The sequence below is a fragment of the Neophocaena asiaeorientalis genome, unplaced genomic scaffold (genome assembly GCF_003031525.2).
Source record: "Neophocaena asiaeorientalis asiaeorientalis breed wild unplaced genomic scaffold, Neophocaena_asiaeorientalis_V1.1 scaffold31, whole genome shotgun sequence".
Classification (NCBI taxonomy): domain Eukaryota; kingdom Metazoa; phylum Chordata; class Mammalia; order Artiodactyla; family Phocoenidae; genus Neophocaena; species Neophocaena asiaeorientalis.
In genome coordinates, this window is record NW_020175320.1 from 2,124,066 (window position 1) to 2,147,274 (window position 23,209).

The window sequence follows — 23,209 nt, forward strand, 5'->3', positions numbered from 1 at the left end:
GAAAAAAAAGAACTCGAGCTCCTTGTAGCCTCTGTGTTTTCATTTAGTTAGCACCAAATGGGGAGGAGAATGAAGTTAGATGAGTTTTATGTGACTGGACATGGCTGATACATTTAGCTTAATAGATTCTAGCTGGATATTTTTAACCTTACCTATAGTTCAGACAATTAGAAATTCTTTTCAGGACCAAAGATGAGACATTTTGCAAGGACTTAAGTAATGTAGTAGATGGAAGGAATTAAGCTCTAACATAGAGAGAACTCAGCTTACTGAAAGTCTCATTTTAAAAATGGCTCTTTGATTGGATAAGTTTTAACAGAATAGTCAAAGTTTCTTTGACCTTAGATGCTTTGTGTTGTTACCTGGGTGTTAGGAAACAAGCCAAGGTATGCTTCTACTCAGAGCAGTTAGTACAAGAGTAGATTTTCTGAAAATTACTTCAGGAACACAGTAAGCAACTGATGATCATAAAGGGCAGGAATAGAAAGGCAGGGGTAGAGAACACGGTGGGGAATGGGGGGAAGGGGAGGGTGGGATGAATTGGGAGATTAAGTGTGACATAAATACACTACCATGAGTAAAATAGATAGCTAGTGGGAACCTGCTGTATAGCACAAGGAGCTGAGCTCTGTGCTCTGTGATGACCTAGATGGGTGGGATGTGGGGTGGGGGAGGTCAAAGAGGGAGGGCATATATGTATACCTATACCTGGTTCACTTCACTGTACAGCAGAAACTAACACAACATTGTAAAGCAGTTATACTCCAATAAAAAAAATACATTAAAAAAAGTCTTATTAAGTTGGGCCTTTGAGTGCAAACATCAAGCTGGCTGCAGATTAAAATCACCTGAGGTGCTTTAAAAATTCCTATGCCCAACCAATCACAATAGAATCTCTGGAGGTGGGACCCAAGCAGCACTGTTTTTTAAAGCTCCCCGGCTGATTCTAGTGTAAATCAAGATGGAGAATGGCTGAGGTTTTACTGAGACAGGTGAATATTGTTAATTGAGTCTTTGGTATACTTATTTTCTCCGTCAAATGGAGCAGCAAAATGGTGATCAAGGGTCCTCATCTTACCTTGGGCTTCCCTGGTAGCGCAGTGGTTAAGAATCTGCCTGCCAATGCGGGGACACCGGTTTGAGCCCTGCTCCGGGAAGATCCCACGTGCCATGGAGCAACTAAGCCCCTGCGCCACAGCTACTGAGTCTGCACTCTGGAGCCCATGAGCCACAACTACTGAAGCCCGTGCACCTGGAGCCTGTGCTCTGCAACAAGAGAAGCCACGGCAATGAGAAGCCCGAGCACCGCAACGAAGAACAGCCCCCGCTTGCCGAAACTAGAGAAAGCCCCCAGTTGAAAATCATTGTTTCAGAAGATACCTTCTCTAAAGAGAGGCTTATTCTGGAGTTTTCCTGTTTAAATTATCCGTAAAAACAACTTTGTTGTGTGCCCAGTATATTTATTTATCCCGATTCAGCTGGCCTTTACTGGCTGTCTACCATAAGCTAGACACTGTGCTAGGATCAAATGTAATATTCATATATGTGTGTTTCTATTCTTTTAAACATTACTAATCATTTCCAGTGACAGCAAGGAGGATCAGCTTCACACTTTTTTTTTTTAAGTTTTTATTGAGTCTGTTACAATATTGCTTCTGTTTTGTTTTGGTTTTCGGGCCCTGAGGCATGTGGGAATCTTAGCTCCCCAACCAGGGGTCGAACCCGCACGCCCTGCTTTGGAAGGTGACCTCTTAACCACTGGACCGCCAGGGAAGTCCCTAGCTTCACACTTTTAAAAAGGAATGCTTAGTTTTAGTTCCTAAAGTACTTGCTGTTCTGGTTTTTCTGGTTAAATTTAGGGATGACCAAAAGCCCCTTTTACAGCTTGGTGGGTTATATATTTAAAGAAAAACAGGTGTGTGGCAATGCTGTGTTCAATCCATGCTTTAACTCATGTGCAGTGGCCATTTCCAAACTTGCTGCCCTTCCTTAGAGAGAGGATCACTGGCTCAGTGTGACCACACTGGGTCAGAGGCTCCTGGGGTTTCTAGAGGGTCACAACCTCATATCTCACTTTTATGCCCAGAAAAATGATGCAAAGTGCAGAGAAGATTCTTCTAGGACATTGAAGTGTTTTCCTTTGCCGAGTATTTGAGGGAAGAGAGCAACGCAAAGGAAGAGGAAATGTTAATGTGGGAATTGCTGCTTCCCAAGTATCCTCACTGGCTTCTAGAACATAACTCTCAGCTTTGAGGGCAGTGACTTCAGGCAAGTTCAGCCAGATACATACTGTGCTAATTTCTTTTCATATATTATTTCATTTCACCCTCACAACCACTCTATGAGTAGGTCTTATTATTATTATCCCCATTTTACAGATGAGAAAATGGAGGCAGAAGAAGGTTAAATGGTTGACTTCAGAATCCCACCCCAGGTCTGCCTGACTGCAGGACCCATGCTTTTAACCCACTGTACTCAATACTAGACTAGGTATCTTCCTCTTTTATGTGCTCCCACGGCACCGTTTCCCAGTTGATAACATGCATCACTCTTGTTGTAATTCATTCAATGCCTGTCTCTCTCACTACTGTACATCCATGAGATCTTAATCTATTCTGACTTGTTCCAACACACAAGGCCTAGCACATGGGAGGCACTAAATAGATACCTGTTGAGTGAAAGTGAAAATATTATAATCAGTGATATTATGGCAAAATCTCCTTCTAAGAGTTCTAGTTAGCCAACAGTTATTCATCTTTTGTTCTCATTGGTAGGGTGGGGTGGGCAGGGTATGCAAAGTGAGTATGTTCTTTGGGTTCTGTGATGGAGCTTGAGAGACTAAGCATCCATAAGATCCATTAGAAGCAACTGAAGATGGCCTGAAGTTTGAGTGCTGCATTGTATGGACATAACTTTACAATCGGAAATCCAAGTGCCTCGAAAGGAATCTCCCATTCCTAGTTGATTTAGAACTTTCTACATCCAAGTGCTTTTCCATTGCTGGAAGGAAAGCAGAGGGACAAAGGAAGAGAGCAGGACTGTCCTGTTTAGGCTGTCATATTTCTAAACTGCCACAAGGTGGGAGTATTTTAAAACTTTACTCTAATTTTCTGATCATTAATCTTTTGTGGGCCATATAGTGATGGAACCTCAGTGTCCCAACGCAGTACATTGGAAGGCAGAAAAACAAACATGGCTCTAATTTTGCTGCTGGAAGCTTGACTCATGGGAAATTGGCAAAAGGAAATGGATATTAAAGCAAGAGAACTAACAGTTATCGGTTTGGTTTGAAACTATTATGTTACATTTAAAAATAAGCTTGTAGTGTAAAATGGAAACATTACTGGAACCAAAATTCAGTATTTTGAAAGAATGTAGTCTCATTCTTTTTTTCCTGAAGCTCTCCAAGTTGAAGCAATATTAATCTTCTCATGATCCACCATTATTTTGATCTTTGGTTCCAGTGTAGAAATTCAGCCACATGTGGTGCACATTGAGGGCTGCTACTATCATACTTTCTACATTGTCTCTGGCCCCTCAGGCAAATAGCAGGTGCATTTTCAGTGTTCTGGGGCAGAAATTGCACTTATAGAAATTCAAATTGTAATTGGTGAAATATACCAAAGCAGAGAAGATTAAAGAGTTGATGGTCTGTGAAGTGTGTGTTTTAGCTGATGTGCAAAAAAGCCCATTTGCAAAGGAATCTATTACCAATAGATGGTGAGCTTGGCTACAATGTGAAATGCTTTAATACTTTTAGAGGCTCTGGTCCTAAAGATCACGGGAAGCAATAGGCAAAGAAAGGAAGGACAAGGATAGGGAGTTTGGCCAGATCAGATACAGGAGGGACTGGCAGGCACTGCAGGTTCCTTTAGTCAAGGAGGCAAATCCAGGCTTTTCTTCATCAACCCTTCAATCACCTTTGAGGCCTCTGACTGCAGACTCAGCACTGGGGAATTAAATGGCTCTGAGTTTCTCTCAGGTGTTACATGCACGGGCAGGTGGGCCAGTTTCCATGGAGAACATTCAACAGGCCACCGCGAAGCGCTTGAGTTCACTTCTGAACATTGTTGCCTTGTTGGCCTCAGCGGCACCCAACCCCCTCCTCTACTCAGGTGGGACTTCTCACTCCCCAGGCCCACAGGTGCCCAGAGGTGTGACATGTGCTCATTCCACTTCATTCCTACCATCCTAATTCTCCTTACCTTAGCTTACAGAATCCTAGAGTGTCAAAGATTTAACAGAAGGAGAAAGAAGTGAGGTCAAGTGATTTGCCCAAGAAGCATCCCCAATACAAAGCTTTTTGCCCACATTTTCCTGTTCTACTCAACAAAATCTTCCCTTTTTCTAGGTCCACATCAAGTCCTCACATTTAAAGTCCTAGAGTACTTAATGTCAAAATCCATTGCTGATTTCTGTATCTATCTTGACTCCTCAACTGAGAGGCTCAGGCCCTTGACCAGAGGACCATACCTTACACACCAGGGCTCCTCAGACTTTAATGTGCTCACAGATCACCTGGTTTCTGGTTAAGATGGAGATTCTGATCCAGAAGGTCTGGGGCAGGGCCTGAGACTCTCCATTTCTAACACATTCCCTTGGGAATGGTGCTGATGCTGGTGGCCTAGCGTGGCACTCAGTGATTGATTCTGCTTGCAGGAGTCCATTTTATCTGATAGACATTGGTTTTCTTGCCTGCAGCCTGTTAAAGGGATAATAATAATTTCCTTGTTATGGGGAGGCAGTGCGGCGTGGCAGGTTAAAGCACTGGCTTTGAACCACTCAAAATGGTAACGTTTATCAAGTACTTACTATGCATCAGGCACTGTGATGAGCACTTTATATGCATTATTGGATTAAATCTTTTGAAAGAAAAACATTAAGTAAAAAACAAACAGAAAAACCCATTGTGTTATTTTTTTTCAGAAAATAAGTATCTATTTCTTAAGTGATTTCTCTTTCTGTAGGACTACAGAGCCTCTACAGCTTTTTAATACAGAGCTCCTTTAAGAAAAGCTTAGTAAGTCCCCTGTTAGGATTTTTACACCAGCTGATATTTTAAAAATCATGACTGATTTTTCACAACTGCTGTTTTATGCCTTTTTTTCCAATACAGAAACTTTAATAGGTAAACATATCTGTAATGTTATATGAGTATACGGAAAGTGTTTCAAAAGAATTTGAATCAACTAAAAGACAAGGGTATTTAACTTGCATAACTCAGATAAGTGAATTATGAATTTATTAGAATAAAGTATAATTCTTATTTCTGGGTTTCAGGAGCTCAAGAATAGTAAGTTTTGCCAAAGCAAAAATACATTTGTCTTGAGATTTCTTTTTTTTTAAATAAATTTTTATTGGAGTATAGTTAATGTCTTGAGATTTCTTTAGAATTCAAAATCTAAGCAGTGATCATTTTGTTGATTAAAAAATTGCTTTTCATTCTCAAAGAGAAAATTCATGCTTCAGCCCATTTTTTCCCTTGAGTTAAGAGGAATGTGTGTATGTGTGTGTATGCATGTATATGTATGTATGTGTCTTCACACTAACCCTTCGACCTAAGTACTATTATTCCCACTTTAAAGGCATAGAAGCTGAGGCTCCAGGAGGTGAAGTGACTTGCCCACTCTTGCACTGTTTCTAGGAGCTGACCCAGGATACAATCCAATTATGTCTGTTTCCAAAGCCTACTTTAAAAAAATTGTTTTATTTTGAAAAATTAAAAAACTTAAGAAAAATTTTAAGAATGAACATCTACATACTTTTCCTCTAGATTCACTGGTTCTTACCATTTGCAAAGCCCACATTCTTAATCACTCTACCATTTATTAGACGTATTGTGTTTTTAGGATATTACACAAACTTTCTGTGTTTAATTTGTTTATCTGTAAGTGGATAAAAATATCTATACTGAGGGTTTTTAAAATGAAGGTTAACTGGATAATTATTCTCTTAGCAAATATTTATTGACCTCCTTCCATCCCAGGATGAATAAAAGCATTGTTCTAAATCAGGACAAAGCAAAGTAGCACAGTTGGTGCTCTCATAGAGCCAGAGTCAGAGGTGGGGGGAACAGACATTAAAAGGACATAGCAAGTAATCTCAGGTGGTCTATGCACTGGGGAAGAGACAGAGCAGTCTGGAAGGCTTTCTGGAAGAGGTGACCTCTGGCCTGAGGCCTGACTCATGAAAGGGAGTGAACTGTGCATAAATGGGGGCAGAGTGGTCCAGCCTGCTCAGAGTGGGCATCTGACATCTCTTCATCCAACAGGAAAGAGAGATTGTGGAGTTTCCATTTGCAGAAATTATTTTTAGAAGAGAACACATGCTCTCAGATAGACTAGATAATAATCTGACAAAGGATAACCCAGGCTGGTAGGTTTTCAGAATCTGTTCTAGCTTTTAACCTCCACAGCTCTTCACATGGTTGCATGCATGGATTTCTGAAAAACCATCTTTATAAAAGTGCCTTGAATTCCTTGGCGATTATTTCCTTTTAGGCATATAACTTTTACTATTAATAAACTGTTATTTACTAGTGGCAGTTGTTGTCCAAGGAAGTCAGATTTTTGTTTCTGGAGTCTCAATAACCTTTTGTTTCTAATTTAGAAATTGGATGAAGACATGCATCAAAAAATTGCAAAGGAAATGAATCTCTCTGAAACTGCTTTTATCCAAAAACTACACCCAACTGACAACTTTACACAAAGTAAATACGCTTTTTTTTTTTTTTTAACCATTCCTGAATGGCACAAGAAGCTGCTTTTCCAGTGGGGGAACGATAGTTAAGGGAAATGTCCATTTACTATTTGCATGCAGATAGGAGGGAGAGGGGGAGCTCCTAATCTGGTTTTCATTTCATCTGGGGGAGCAGGTATTGGTGAATTTGAGTGTTTCAGCTCCAGATCTAGCACTGGGGGGCCCTAGGAGGCTTGCCTAGACTTTGCTCCTCCTTTCACAACATGTTTCAATGATGAATCATGCTAATGAAATATTTAGAGAATAATAAGAAAATGAAAAGTTTATGACCCCCTTGTATGGGAATGATCTCATCTCTCTTTGGTTTTTTCTCCTCTGAAGGTTCCTGCTTTGGATTAAGGTGGTTTACACCAGTGAGTGAGGTTCCTCTCTGTGGCCACGCTACCCTGGCTTCTGCAGCTGTGCTGTTTCACAAAATAAGTAACGTGATTTTCTTTTATGAACTTACCATTTAGCAAATAGCAAATATTTTTTAAAACTCTCACACATTCTTTCCTGTGAACCAAAGTGACTGGTATAAAGACACTGCAAAGTTTATTTCATGCGATTTATTATGCAGAAACAAAAACAGCAAGCTTCTATAACACTTTGATCTTTCAGAGTATGTACTATGCATGTTGGAAAGCCATGGTCATTGTTTCCTGGAATGCCATTTTCTTCTAAATAGGAGCTCTCTGGTCTCTGTGACAAACACAGGAGCAGAGCTTGAATGCAGAATAGTTGTCTAACATGATATGATACTGGGGAACCAAAAGACATAACTTTGCCCCGAATATGTCCCCACCCACATTGAAATTCATTTCACAATAAGAACTTATTTACTCTGAATTTTAAATATTAATGAGCCCCAGCTGTATATATTTATCCTGTGAAGAGAGGATGCAGCACCTTAATCCTACCTGTTTCCATCTCAGCTACACTTAGTGTAATAGATAAAGATCAGGGCTTTGTGGGAATGGGGCAGAGAGATGCCTGGAAATGTCCTAAAAGTGGAGATGGAAGCAGCTATGAATAAGTGTAGACCACAAACAGAAAGTTAAGCAAGGAAATAAACAGGATGATACGACAGAGGGGTAACTGTGGGGAGGAGGGTGTTGGAAAAAGAAGTTCCCTGGGGGAGCAACTTAGGTGGGGATGATAAGGGAAGGTGTTAATAGGTCAGGTTTGCCCAGAAAGCAGACTCTGAGACACACTGGCATGCCAGAAGAATTGGGGGCAGTGTTCTTGAGATCAGTATTGTTAAGGGAGTAAAGAAAGCAGAATTGAACACAGGGAGAAGTTGAACTGCAAAGTGGTAGCACCAAAGAAAGGCCTGTTAGTCCTCCACAGGGTGGGCCTAAGCTTCCATGAGAAAATGCTTGGTAAATAATGATGTCTTACACCAATTATAATGAGAAGAATTAAACTTTGGGTTTCAGAATGTAAATTTTATTCTGTGAAAGTTAATCAGCGGTGCTGAATTTTCTCACCTTTGAGATATGGTTAAGTATTACAGAAATATTAGGGAAGAGAAAAGAATTAAGTCACAAATCTTTGTTTTCACTAAAAATGTTACCCACACTGAGATAAGTGGCCCAAGTTGTATCAGTAACATGAAGGGATATTATATCAGGTTTGGTGATCTAATCTTTAAATCAAGGTTTTATGCATAGTTTGGTTTGTTTATGGTAAGCTTGATTTGTTCATCTCAGACTGTTGTACATGACCTGTATGTTCTATTTGTCATCCCTTTGGCTTATCTTAAACTAGTAGAGTTTATAACTCTATAGTATTATAGGGGGATAGTTAAAAATCTGCATTAGAAAACATTATAGCATCCCTATGAGCTATGTTTAATTATTACCCCCAATTTATTGGTAAAATGAAATTAGTATAGTTTTAATTATTACCCCATTTTATTAATGAGGAAATTGAGATTTAAGGAGATTAAATAATTTTTTCAAGGGCACAGCATGATGTCAAGTCCAATCAGTTATGTTCTTGGTTCTCAAGTTAGAATCCAGTGAGTTTTCTCCACGTAGGACCCAAGTAACCCAAACCTGGGACCCCTTTACTGGAAAGAACAACACTGCCAGAGAATCTAAGACTACATAACAGTGATCAAAACAGACATGCAACTATATAACAATGTTTATTTTCCTATTTCTTGATTCCTTTCAAAAAGTTTTCTAGTTGACAAAATAGAATTCTTTTTTTGGCCAGAAAACATGAATAGCACCCTAACCTTTGTCACTCTGAGTGGGGAACTAAAGGCCAGAAGAGAAGAAGATGGTATCGTCCTGGACCTGCCTCTTTATCCAGTCCATCCCCAGGTCAGCTCTCTTTAATTTTTTTTTTTCTTTTGGCTGCCCTGCACGGCTTATGGGATCTTAGGTCCCTGACCAGGGATTGAACCAGGCCCTCAGCAGTGAGAGCATGGAGTCCTAACCACTGGACCGCCAGGGAATTCCCAGCTCTTTTTAATTATTGCCATAAACTGACATCTTTCCTGTTTTACAGTAGTTTTGTCTTTTTTCCCAATCTAGGACTTCCATGAAGTGGAGGAATTGATAAAGGTTGGTGAAAAGAATCAAACCTGAGCTGTGTGATATGATCATGTTATCATTTGAACAAAGATTCGGTACTGTTTGATCTCAACAGATAGGCCTTCTACCAGTACAAGTGTTCCATTCTAGCTTGGTTGAATACTGCACTGTGCATTTGAGATTTGAATTTTAATATTGAATCTAGGGACTTCCCTGGTGGTCCAATGGTAAAGAATCCACCTTACATTGCAGGGGATGGGTGTTTGATCCCTGGTTAGGAAACAAAGACCCCACATGCCTCGGGGCAACTAAGCCCGTGCGCCTCAACGATAGAGCCGTGGTGCGCAAACTACAGACCCCGAGAGCCACTAGAGAGAGAAAACCCACACGCCACAACTAGAGAGAAGCTCGTGTGCCACAACTAGAGAGAAGCCCTTGCGCTGCAACAAAGACCCGACACAGCCAGAAAAAAAAAAAGAAAAATGATATTGAATCTATTTAGTGAGAAGGTTGACCAGTTTTCCCTGACTCTTCATTATCTGATTAGCCTCCATGGAACGGTGGGGGAGGGGAGACTGTCGTGTGGCAGGCTGAGAGTGAAAGGAAAGAGTGGAAACTGCCTGGCAGCTGTCGGTGTCCTGATGTCTTTAGTGGAGAATACGCCTGAGATGACAGGGCTGTGCTTTGATGGAAGAGAGCAGGAAAGCATGGGAACCTTGATAGAGAAGACAAGATCCATAGACTCGCCTCCTCAAGGGGTCTGTGTGGGAATGGGGCTTGATGATGATGACGATGATGACAATGAATATTTTTGAAAGTCTCCCCTGTGCAGTGCCACGCGCTAAGTGTTTTTTTTTTTTGTGTGTGTGTGTGTGGTACGCGGGCCTCTCACTGCCGTGGCCTCTCCCATTGCGGAGCACAGGCTCCGGACGCACAGGCTCAGCGGCCATGGCTCACGGGCCCAGCCGTTCCGCGGCATGTGGGATCTTCCCGGACCGGGGCACGAACCCGCGTCCCCTGCATCGGCAGGCGGACTCTCAACCACTGCACCACCAGGGAAGCCCTAAGTGTTTTTAATGTATTATCTCATTTAATTCTCATTGCCACCCAGTGCAGCAGGCACTACAGTTGTCTCCCAGAGATTCCAGAAGGCCAGAGCAGCCCTGGATGGCCAGGTGCTTAGTTTGTAGAGCAGGAAGGGCCCAGGTCAGGACCAGGCCAAGGGCAGCCATGAGAAAAAATGATTCTGTAAAATGGCGTATTATAGTATTTCTCAGTGAATTTTCAACTCAGGATTTATAATCTCTTTTGTGTTTTGCTTTAAGTTTTCAGAGTATAAGCAAGTATCATGGATTCTGATTTTACACTCAGCTCTACCTATGGCTTGAGTTTTGGGAGACAAGCCGAATTCATAAATGAACTACTTTAAACATATTGGCAAGAAAATGGAAAATATTCACAGTGCTAGACCTTGTTCATGGTAGAAGGAGCTTAACCTGATCTCTCTAAGCCTCAGGGTCGGCATTTGTAAAATGAGTATGATGAAGGGTTATTTATTGTGAGTACTGTCATTTTGTGTTCCTAGAAACTGGCAATAAGATTCTCAGCTGAGAATTAAACTTTCAAATTGACATAAGAATCCATGCAGAGAATGACCCTTCAGAGAGACTGAGAGGCCCCGGAGAGCAGATGGGATCGGGCTGTAGGCGTTCCCATTTCTGGGGGGGGTCGGGAACGTTGGTCAGCAGTGGTCACAGAGGCAGACATTCCAGGCATCACCCATGGCAGAGGGAGTCTTGGCGATAGGACCTAGAACACCTCAGTCCCTAAAGAAGATTAGAGAACCTGAAGCCACCTAGTGACAACCAGACAACTACTGTGTAACTCTTGTCTGTTCTGAAGGCAGCTGGTGGTGGTGCCACAGGATGACTCGGAGGGGCACAAGACACATACAGTGTCTTGGATATGAGCGAGGCTGTGTGCAGCCCAGTAGAGGGTGAATCAGGGTATCTCTAGAAAATGTTGAAAATGTTGCTACGTTCTTGATCTGTAGCATACAGTCTACGTGAGAACAGCGAGCTTGCCAAGCAGAGCAGCCTTGAGACAAGTGCCCTAGTCCCACTTCCAATCAGACTGCTGGCCCCGAGTCCTTCCCATGTGGAAGCTTCTAGTTACTGCTGCAGGAACTCCACATATTATTTCACTTAATCCTCACAACAACTCCAAGAGGCAGGCATGAAGCCCGCACCTCTACAGATAGTAGACATTAGTAATTCAGAGCTTTGACTCTAGGGCCCCTCAGACCTGGGTCAAGGTGTGTGTGTGTGTGTGTGTGTGTGTGTGTGTGTGTGTGTGTGTGTGTGTGAGACCTTGGGCCTCTCTGAATCTTCTTATCTGTGGGGAAAATACCCACCTGAAGGAGTTGTGTGTTGAGGCACGTAGTAACATGTGTGAACAATGCCTATCTCTGGCTAAACTCAGAGGGTAAACTCAACCCTCATCAAGGTCTCTGGCTGCCAGGAAACTGGCCTTCTTGAGCAGTACCTTGAGTCCCGAAACTGACCTGAAACTCCTGGGATTGGAGATGTTGGGTGTGCCTGGCACAGAGCAGACGCTCGTGAGAGGTTGCTCTCCAAACACGGGTCAAATTCATAAATTCCTGAGGAGGTTTTGGTCTGTCTCCATAGACTGCCATAGGTGACACACTGGTTCAGGACATCCGCTATTCCCCAGATACCCGAAAGCTCCTGGTCCGGCTCAGTGATACTTACAACAGGTAAACAAGATTTTTGGCTTCGTCAGCACCCTGGGGATGGCCGAGCACCCAGATTTATGGCTCTGGCTTGGTCTGGCTGTGCCATGTTCTGTCAAACCATGATTTACACAGCCAGAAAGTTTTGTTCCCCTCCTGGTGAGCCATTTGGCAAGCTGCATCCTGGCCTGCTTTACAGAGTGTGGGTAGTGGGTAGTCTATTGAATGGCTTTGTCCTGATCCACCCCGTTTCTGAACAAGGTCATTTCTGGAGAGCCTGAAAGTGAACACACAGAATCTGCCGCAAGTGGAAAACACGGGGAAGGTGAAAGGACTCATTCTCACCATCAAGGGAGAGCCTGATGGGCAGACTCAAGCGTTTGACTTTTACTCCAGATATTTCACTCCATGGTTTGGTGTGGCCGAAGACCCCGTAACAGGTACTTTTTGACTTGCGTCCTGAAGAGGGCTAAACAGTGGAGAGGGAGGAGGATAACAAGTAGCTGTTGCTGTGCCCTCCCTGTGACCTTTCAGGTTGTTTGGTTTTTGAGCTGCCTTTGTTTCCCTACCTCCCCCTCCCCCACCCCTTCACTGAAGTCTCATGTGAAAAACACAGAGTTAAGGAGGCAGTATAGCAGGGTTAAACTAGGGTCAGACAGCCTGGGTTTGCATCCTAGCTTCCTAGCCGTTGACCTTGGGCAAATGACTTAACATTTTTTTTTAGATTTTTTTTTTGATGTGGACCATTCTTTAAAAAGCCTTTATTGAATTTGTTACAATATTGCTTCGATTTTTATGTTTCGGAGTTTGTTTTTTTTTTTTGGCGGTGAGGCCTGTGGGATCTTAGCTCCTCGACCAGGGATTGAACCCACACCTCCTGCACTGGAAGGCAAAGTCTGAACCACTGGACCAGCAGGGAAGTTCCTGACTTAACTTTTTAAAGCTTTTGTTCCCTGGCTATAAAATATGGATAATACCTCCTAGGTTACGTAAACATAATGCATGTTAAGTGCTCAACACAGTGCCTGGCACATGGTAAGTGCCCAATAGCTATTAGGTATTTTAATAATAACAACAGGGCTTCCCTGGTGGCGCAGTGGTTGAGAGTCCGCCTGCCGATGCAGGGGTCACGGGTTCGTGCCCCGGTGCGGGAAGATTCCACATGCCGCGGAGCGGCTGGGCCCATGAGCCATGGCCGCTGAGCCTGCGTGTCCGGAGCCTGTGCTCCGCAACGGGAGAGACCACAAAGGGGAGAGGCCCGCAAACCCAAAAAAAAAAAAAAAAAAAAAAAACTGGCTCCCTGAGCCAACACTTCTAGAGCTGCCATTTGCAAAATCTAGTGGCCAATGTCCACTACATTCCCAAAGCCTTTTTTCCTTTTCAGTGACCAGCCTGCACGATCATTGATCTAGATAAGATTTGGTTTTTGAAGGATCAAGCCCTGGACTGCTGGTGGGAAATTGGGACAGGCATAGTGGTTTTGTTTTTTCCTCCCTTCCTCATTTCCCTGACCTGCCCACAAAGTGGGTGGGATGGGTTCAGGAACGTGGGTATTCAGGATCTTCTACCAGACAGAAGCAGAGGGATGAAATCAAAGATGGGCAAAAATGTGAAGCCTCGTACTTTCATCCTTCTTGAGAAGAATGGGCTGAGCCACAAAACGGGGGATGCTGGATGGAGGAGGCTAGTGGATGGGATAGTGGCCAGGGTAAAAGGAGGCTGAGCAGAGACGGTGAGCCTCCTGTTCTGGTCAGATGGCAGGGGGCTGGGATGGTTTCAGGGCCTTGACTTAGTTACTCTGAGGAACAAAACATGTGAAATTCAAAGCTCAGCAAGCAAGCACTTTTAAAGACTCAGGAAAATGCCCAGCGACTGTTGGTCCAACTCAACCCTCCCCAATAGAAAAGAAGTTCTGAGTGGACTTACTGTTGCACAGCTGCTTCCCAAAGATTTTAATTACCACAGAGGGCAAGTTTTTCCCTCTGTAATAATGCTTTTCTAGAGTGGGAAGGGCAGCGATGACCAACCATTTCAGTTTGCTTGAGACTGAGGGACTTCTCAGCATACAGGATCTTCAGTTCTAAAACCACGACAGTCTCAGGCATACTGGGATGCTTGGGCACCCTATGTGGACCTCCCATAACATCAGTAAGTTTTCCTGAAGGAGAGACCTTTTCCAAACCATCCTTTTTTCTCCCAAAGACTTTTCTGTCAGTTATTACTTTACATTTTGTTTCTTCATTTTATTTTATTTTATTTATTTTTTTATTTTTTTGCGGTACACGGGCCTCTCACTGTTGTGGCCTCTCCCGTTGCGGAGCACAGACTGTGGACGCGCAGGCTCAACGGCCATGGCTCACGGGCCCAGCCGCTCCGCGGCATGTGGGATCTTCCTGGACCGGGGCACGAACCCGTGTCCCCTGCATTGGCAGGCAGACTCTCAACCACTGTGCCACCAGGGAAGCCCTGTTTCTTCATTTTAATATTTATTCTCTGATCTAAACCTAGGGCACAATCATTTGAAAAAATACCTCACTAAAAGAAAGTTCTTCTGGCACCGAAAACCTGTGAATGCTGAGTTGGTGGGAAATACAGCCTTTTGTTGGAGTTCCCACCTTTTCTTTCCTGTGTGTCCTAAGAAGAAGGAGATATTTTTCCCTTGAAAGATGTAGACAGATTTATGTGAAGACCTTGATTCTACCATGGGCTGACAATGAACTGGTAGACAAGACAAGAATTAAAACCTACAGTTTAATTCAGCCTTCAGAAAGTATAAGACACAGCAGATACATCGTTTAGAGGAGTTATCCGTAAATTCTATGTCTTCCTTTCTATTTCCATCCTTAATTCCACACTTGGCTGTGGCCACGGCCAACATAATGACTACGTCATCTAAGGTTTAGTCAAACTGGATAGTTGATTGTTTATGAACTTAGTAAAGAGTTGCCCCTGTTTTCTTTGGGATTGTACCATGACTTTTCACTTCTTTTAAGGGTCTGCACATACTGTTCTCAGCAGCTACTGGTCCCAGCAACTGGGGAAGAAAACCATGCACGGTAGGACAGCTTGTTTTCAAATTTTGAAAAATTTGCTTAACTTGAAGCTAGTATTTCTTCTCATATGTACTATCCACTTGAAGATGTAATAAAATGTTAACTATCACCCATGTGAAAATGAGAGGTTTCAAATTCCTTCCCCCTGAACCTTCTACTCAAAACATCCTCCACCCCAAACATCTTCCACCTCTGTCTCTCCCAACACAAGGACACACTTCTAATACAGTAAGTACAGTAAATGTTTGTTGAATAAAGTTAACTAGCTGTATAACTTTGACCCAGAAAGGTTATTTATAATGTGACAAGTTGAGACTGGATGATTACCAAGGTTCCTTACTGCCATTGCTAGTTATGAGATTAAATCAAACAAACTGCTTTGGAACCAAGTCTCCTAGTGATTTACATATTGCCTGAGGCAGAGAAAATAAATGGCAGCCAGTGGAATTTACACAGCTAGTACTAAGTAGCTAGTAGTCTGTATGTGGTACAGGCTACACAATCAGAGTAGGAGTTTGAATTTAAAGGATGGAGGTTCTTACTTAGTGGGATGGTTAAGCCTCTGTGACGCTGATTTGGGAATAGCACGGTGACTGTTCTCTTTCTTTGGTGAGCCTAATTACTCCTCTGACCTTAGGAAGCCTGAGGCTGTGCCTCCTGGTTGCCTGACAAGTGTGGTTGCTTGCTAACCACAATGAGTAAAGAACTCCCTTTATCCTATTCAGACCTCGGAAGGTGGGGCCTTTTCAGAAGGGCCAAGAGCACCCCTCTTTATCTTCTTAGACTTTTAGTCCTAGCCTCTGTCTTTTCACATGTGCTTGCCTTCTAGATAGAGCCAGGGAGGATGCTATATGGGCGGGGTATGTCTGGGGCATTACAGGAAGTAATAGAGGAAGTGGCTCAGGAAGCGAAGCTGTAGAGCTGTGTATTTTGTGGATCAAATTGCGTCTGTGGTCTCAGTCCTCAGGAGAATGGGGTGGGCTGGGCAATACCATGCACAGATGAAGGAATGCATTGTATTTAAAAAAATTTTTAAGATTAATTGATTTTTATTAAGGTAACATTGATTTATAACATTATATAATTTTCACATGTACATTGTATTCCTGCTTCTATATACCCTACAACGTGCTTACCACCAAAAATTTATTTTCCATCTTTCACCGTACAGTTGATCCCCTTTACCCATTTTGATCTCCCCGCCCCTCCCTGACCCTTCGCCTCTGGCAACCACCCTCTGTTCTCTGTGTCTATGTATTTGTGTTTGGTTTGTTCATTTATTTTGTTTTTGTTTGTTTGAAGGAATGTGTTCTTTAAACTGACCTGGGAGGATTCTAGAGCTTGTAATACGTGGTCTCTCACTATGTCATGTTAATTAAAAAGGGTGAAAATGATCTTAATTTGTGACTCGTTTTATGTTTTCTTTAGCCTTTCAGTGTTCCAGCCGGGGAGGAGAATTGAAGATTTCCCTGCGTCCTGATGGACGAGTTGACATCAAGGGACGTGCTGCTCTTGTTTTAGAGGGCACGCTGACGGCCTAGACGCGCTTGTGCGCGATGCTGCAATCTTGACTTACTATTTTCCACGTAGAAAGAAATGTAAGGGGCTGCTTTGAATAAAGTTTGCATAGTAGTCTACTTAATCCTCACCTTAGACATAGAACAACAAAGACATATTAATGGAAATTTAATAATAGTTCCTGACTAATTAGCTAATGGAGTGTTGGCTCTACCTGTGAGTATATTTGAAATGTAAGTAACTAATAACGAAGAATAATGGTGTCACCTTTGATTATGAGCACCAATCACAAAATGAGGAACAAATTTATGAGGAGTAAGATCAAACCATTTAAACTTAGGTGTGAGTACCAGATAGACTATTTTGTAGCCATTGAAAAGACCCAATAACTATGAGGAAATATTTTTTAAAATTTCATGATACAATACCAAGAAAGAAAATCACAGTAGAGTATAAACTGTTAGCGACGTTATGCTGTGTCTGTGGAGAATACGAATTTATATGGACAGAGATGGATCATGAAGATAGAAAAGTGAAAAGAGTTCACGTGTGGAGGGTAAGATTGGAGTAATTTTAATGTACCTAAAAAGTTATTTTCTTCATTGGAACACCCTCATGTTTAATAACTAAAAATCAGGACATGTAACTAAAAAGCCCAGAATTTTAAAAAAATGTATGTGTGATAGAGTGGTAGTAAAATTAAACATGAAAAGTAATATCTTGCCTCTTTCCAAGTTCTTTTTGGGGTGGGAATTCCCCTTGCTGTGGTTCCCATGTATTCTGCAAGTTAGGTGCCCAGCTGGGATCTGAATTCCCAGCCCATGTGTCAGATCTACTGCTCAGCAATCTGACGTGGTTGGTAAAAAGCAATTTGCTGTCTCCTGTGTATAAGACACTGGGCTAGAAGCTGGTAGGGTGGAGAGCTGGGGGCCAGGCTGCAAAGGAGATTAGGGGGGAAGCTTATAGAGCTCTCAAGGGACTCTAACTGGGAAAACCAGGCTCATCCTTTCATGAAAAGATAATGAGCACTTGCACTGGTCTGTGATTAGGGTCTACATATGGCAGACACTGAATGCTATGGCGTAGTCTGGGGAGTGTTGAAGGACAGGGCTTCGAAAGACTGGGGCATGAGCAAGGCTTCAGAGATGAATGCACATGGCATGTCTGGGTTTTGTCTAGAGTTTCTACATCTTGAAAGTAGTTAGGTTCTATGGGGGCTGAGAGAAATAAAAGAAAGTAATTATTAAACTTACAATCTAGTTGAAGAGATAGCATGTAAACACAAGGATAGATAAATAATACTGTAAGCTATTTTTATTGTTGTTTTTTAAACTATTAAAACCTGTAGAAAGGACATAGGAATCATGGCGATTGTGAGTCATCCCCAGGGTACGAGAAAGGGAGAACTATGGTTCTCCAGGTGTGGTCCCTAGACAAGCAGCATCTGTACCACCTGGGAGCTTGTTAGAAAAGCAAATTCTCAGGCCCCATCCCAGACCCACTGAATCAGAAGCTGTGGAGATAGAAACAGAAATCTGGTTTTTAACAAGCCCTCCAGGTGATCCTTGTGTACACTTAGGTTTGAGAACCTCTAGTATTCAGCCACTGTTTTCTTCCCTCCCAAGTGACAATTGCCTATGTAGCTCAATAACTTTAAATGTGCATTATCTCAAAATCTTGACCATACCAATATACTTGCTGCTTCGTGCAGTTTTGGAGGAGCTGGGTTTTTTTTTTTTTTTTCCTCTTAGTTTCCAGTTCAGCATAGAAAAACTAGCTGTGCTCAGGTGGGAGCTGTTCAGTAAAATGTTGGTAATATACAGATTAATCAGCCATGATTTATTAATGATGAATTAATTACACCTGATTGTGCAGTTCTGCTAGCTAAATGGAGCTTTAAAGGAGTTATTTTATTAATCATCATGGTGCTAATTGCAGACACTTACAGAAGGATCACTAATTAAACATGCAACCATATGCAAAACAAGTTGGGCTGCTGAGACCTGCAAGAATAAGAAACCCTGAGTTTTAGGGGAACCAAAACATTTTATTTTATGCAATATTAGGGAGTTGGCTTGGCAATGTTAATCATTCACTGCAAGTTAATATTGTAATCTTTCCCAGCAGGGATTGATCCCTATATCAAAAAGTGTATAGCACTCTAGTGAGGTTCTAGTAAAGGGGAAGATCATTCAAGCCTATTTTCTCTTTTATACACATGCAAAATGGCTTTTGCTGAACAGAGACCATTGATTGATGGGATGGGACTTACAGCAGAGACAGTCAAAACCACAAACCGGTCCTTCGTGTCAGAGAGCATCAGGTGAGTGCGAGACTGAACTCTTGGAGACCATGAACACCCTGTGTATTGAATCACAATAAGAGGAGTCACAGCCTTCTACTATTGGAGCAGAGAAAGAAATGAGACTGTCCAGCTGAAGGGGCATCAGGTAAACTCAAGGATAGCTAAAGAATGGGAAAATTGTTTTCAATTTTTAGCTCAAGATAGATTAAAGCCGTTTCCTGACTTTTTGTTGTTATGATTATTTGTTTGGAGTTATGCAGCATCATTGTGAATAGTCAAGGAGGTACTGGCCAGCTTCCTCCAAGGAAGCCAAGGTGGCCAGGTGCTACCTCTCTCTGCACTTCAGGGGGCAGGCATGCTACTCGGGCTCCGCCAAATCAGAAACCATCTCCTGGGAATGTGGATCCTGAACAAGGGAAGCAGTACTGTAGAGGTGGCTAGAGACCTATACTATAGAGATCCATACTATAGCTCATTCTAGCTTGTTCTAACATTATTAGCTGTTCCACCATTTAATCAATCCCCTCAGTCTCCTATTTTTTTTATTTTTATTTTTGGCTATGCCTCGCGGCATGCAATATCTTATTTCCCCGACCAGGGATCAAACCCGTGCCGCCTGCAGTGGAATCACGGAGTCTTAACCACTGGACCGCCAGGGAATTCCCCCCTCAGTCTCCTATTGAAGACTTTTGATTTTATTTCCTGATGCTTTACCATTAGAAGCTGTACTGCAGAGAGAAACTTTATTTTATTTTCTATGTCCTGGTACTTTTATTTCTTTAGGATAGACTTGAGAGAGAGAGAGATTTCTGGTTTGAATAATGTGTGTATTTTGGGAGACTTCCCTGGTAGTCCAGTGGTTAAGACTCCACGCTTCCAATGCAGGCGGCATGGGTTCGATCCCTAGTGGGGGAAATAAGATCTCACATGCCAAAAAAAAGAGGAATGTGTGTGTTTTTCATTTTAGTAGCTATTGTCAGATACCCTTCCAAAAGAGACTGTAGCTGTTCATGTTGCCAGAGCACTGTATCCTTTTCACCACAACTCACAAGCAGAATTTTGCTAATCTGATAAGTGATAGCTTAGTATTACTTACTTTGCGTTTACCTGATTAGGAAAGTTAAACATCTTTTGTTACAGTAACTTGCTACTTATATTTTATCTTCTCTGAACTCTCTATTCGTGTATTTTGCTTATTTTCAATTGCATTTTGTTACCAGTTTCTTTATTATGAACTTTTATCTGTCATAGGTGTGGAAATATTCTCCCCAATGTTTTGATGTATATTAAGGCAGTCATTATTATCCTTGTTTTATAGATGAGGAAAGTAATGCTCAGAAAGGAAATTGACTTGCTTAAGTTTACTCTGCTAGTGAGATGATTAGATCTGGATTCAAAACCAGGCTATGTGATTACAAATCTACTGCCCTTGCTATACTTCAAGGAATATCCCTAGAGGGTTGCTTTGGTTACTCTCCTGTATAATGTTACCCCCAAATTTACAGGTATGCTTGGAGATTCTGTGGGTCCCCAGGAATTTGCACGGGACATATTGGGAAGCTTGTTTCTACTCCACCTGGTGTCAGCCAGGGTGGTTCAAAGGCAGGGCTGGGAACATCAAAGGCTTGTTTACACACGTTTGGAGCCTGAGTGGGGGACACTGAAACAGCTGAGAGTTGGAACAGCTGAGAGCTGGAACAGGAAGGCCTCCTTTTTTTTTTTTTAATTTAATTTAATTTATTTATTTGGTTGTGCCGGGTCTTAGTTGTGGCTGGCAGGCTCCTTAGTTGTGGCTCACTGGCTCCTTAGCTGTGGCACATATGCTCCTTAGTTGTGGCATGCAAACTCTTAGTTGCAGCAGGCATGTGGGATCTAGTTCCTTGATCAGGCCCCCTTCATGGGGAGTGCGGAATCTTTTTTTTTTTTTTTTTCGGTACGCTGGCCTCTCATTGCTGTGGCCTCTCCCATTGCGGAGCACAGGCTCCGGACGCGCAGGCTCAGCGGCCATGGCTCACGGGCCCAGCCGCTCCGCGGCACGTGGGATCCTCCCGGACCAGGGCATGAACCCGCGTCCCCTGCATCAGCAGGCGGACCCTCAACCACTGCACCACCAGGGAAGCCTGGAGTGCGGAATCTTAACCACTGCGCCACCAGGGAAGTCCCCAGTTGGGCCTCCTTGAACACCTTTATCTCTACATAATCTCTCCACGTGATGTTTCAAGCATGGCAGGTTTAGGAGAGCTGGACTTCCTCCATGTAGGCTTGGCTCCCAAGGCCCCAAAAAAACCAAGTGGAAGCTGTCTCACCTTTTATGACTATACCAGGGAGTCACATGATTTTACTTCTGCCACATTCTATTGGTTGAGGCATTTATGAAGGTCTGTCCAGGCTCATGGGGCAGGGACGCAAATCCCACCTCTTAATGGAGGATTGTTAATGTCACATTGTAATAAGAGCATATGAGATGGGGTATATTTGACTGCAGCAATCTTTGGAAAAATACGATCTACCACAAGAGTGTTTTGGGGAATTTCCCATATTCTCAGGAAATTGGAGACATAAATGGTTAGCAAGGACAAGAAATACCTCCACTTAAAAGAAGAAAACTTGGTGTTAACCCTGAATCTTTTTTTTTTTAATAGAGGAACAACAACTATAGTCATTGAGCCATCATCAACAAACATATGGATGTGTTTATAGATCATCATCAAAAACTTATGAAAATGTTCTTAGCCTACTGGAGATACTTTCAATACTTTAAATACTTTAAAGGAACCAGAAACATTTAAGTGTCAGGTTTTATGGACTTTGTGGGCTCTCAAGCCTACTCTGCAAAGGAGATGGACCAGACTGGATCTTTTCCACACTCAGAGTGAAACAGTGTTCCTTGGCTTAGTCTATACCTTCATCTGTTTGGGCTGCTATAACAAAAATACCATAGACTAGGTGGCTTATAAACAATAAACATTTATTTCTCATGGTTCTGGAAGGTAGCAGTCCAAGATCAAGGCAGTGGCAGATTTGATGTCTGGTGAGAGCCTGCTTCCTGGTTCATAGATGGCAATCTTCTTGTTGTGTCTTTTTTTTATAAGGGCACTAATCTGATTCATGAGGGCTCCACCCTCGTGACCTAAGCACTTTCCAAAGGCCCCACCTCCACGTACCATCACACTGGGGATTCAGTTTCAACACATGAATTTTGGGGACACACAAACTTTCAGTCTATGGCAGCCATTCTGGGGCAATGCCGGCCGTTCTGGGGCAATGCCTTGTAGTTACTGTTTTCTGATGCTGCCAAATTCTTCCAGAGAGTCCAGAGTGGCCATTGTCGGGGATGAGTGTTTTGGTTCTTTTTTAATATTTATATATGTGGCTGCACCGGGTCTTAGTGGCCACACGCGGGATCTTCGTTTTGGCGTGCGGTATGCAGGCTCTTAGTTGCGGCATGTGGGATCTAGTTCCCTGACCAGGGATCAAGCCCAGGCCCCCTGCATTGGGAGCCCGGAGTCTTAACCACTGGACCACAAGGGAAGTCCCGGGATGAGTGGTTTGTGACTTTGTGCAAGAACGGTTGAGGTTATCACAATACCTTTGGGCCAGGTTATTTTAAGTTACAATAGACCGTTTGTGAATTTCATCAACCAACTGGAGGCTCTTCGTAGCTAAAGTCATGATTTCAGCAAAAAAGAAAAGAAGAGGTAAGTTAAAAGTGAACACCTGTTCTTCTAAAATTGCTCTACTGCAGGTACCAGCCCTAGAGAATTGGCAGATGGTTTTGTGTTTCTAAGCCTGACCTTAGCAGCCCTTCATCAATCTTAAGCTGATTGATTCTCAAGAAAGAGGAGATTCTGGTTTCCCAGGGTACCCAAGACACCTTTGATTTAGTTACTACCTGAAGACCAATTAATTAGTCCACACTGGTTCTCTCAAGTTTTCCTAACAAAGCTAGGAAATCCTGGGCACAGCCTGACTGGGGAGGCTTTTTACTAGCTCATTAATTACTGTCACCCTAGACATGGATAATTCTAAAAGAAAGAAAAAACATCATTCTGCACTGGGGAAGATAGGTGATTTCCAAGGCCTGCAGCTATCTTGCATTGTGATTCCTGTAGCCAAGGGGCTCCAGTCTTTAAACCTCCACCCATAGGACTGAAACTACCAACTTCTTTTCCCATTGCATCTTAACTCATGGCTGCCAGGGGAGCTTGTCAAACATGAGAGAATCTGCCCCTTGACTATCAGGTACTTTTTAGTTTTTAAATTTAGCAGTGTTTACTTAAGTTATTTTTTATTTTTT

General features: G+C 42.6%; 1 protein-coding gene across 3 annotated transcripts in view; it reads left to right on the plus strand.

Moving 5' to 3' along the window:
* Window positions 1-17,323, plus strand: part of PBLD (phenazine biosynthesis like protein domain containing) — a 35,166-nt gene extending 17,843 nt beyond the window's left edge. For 2 of the 3 annotated variants that reach the window (XM_024765563.1, XM_024765562.1), the window contains exons 3-10: window positions 6,610-6,709; window positions 7,081-7,179; window positions 8,962-9,071; window positions 9,285-9,314; window positions 11,972-12,060; window positions 12,298-12,476; window positions 15,030-15,092; window positions 16,518-17,323. In XM_024765563.1, the coding sequence (XP_024621331.1) occupies window positions 6,610-6,709; window positions 7,081-7,179; window positions 8,962-9,071; window positions 9,285-9,314; window positions 11,972-12,060; window positions 12,298-12,476; window positions 15,030-15,092; window positions 16,518-16,630 (783 nt within the window). In that variant the 3' untranslated portion in view covers window positions 16,631-17,323. The remainder of the gene's footprint in view (window positions 1-6,609; window positions 6,710-7,080; window positions 7,180-8,961; window positions 9,072-9,284; window positions 9,315-11,971; window positions 12,061-12,297; window positions 12,477-15,029; window positions 15,093-16,517) is intronic. The other variant, XM_024765564.1, reaches the window with a different exon arrangement.
* Window positions 17,324-23,209: the final 5,886 nt, after the last annotated feature.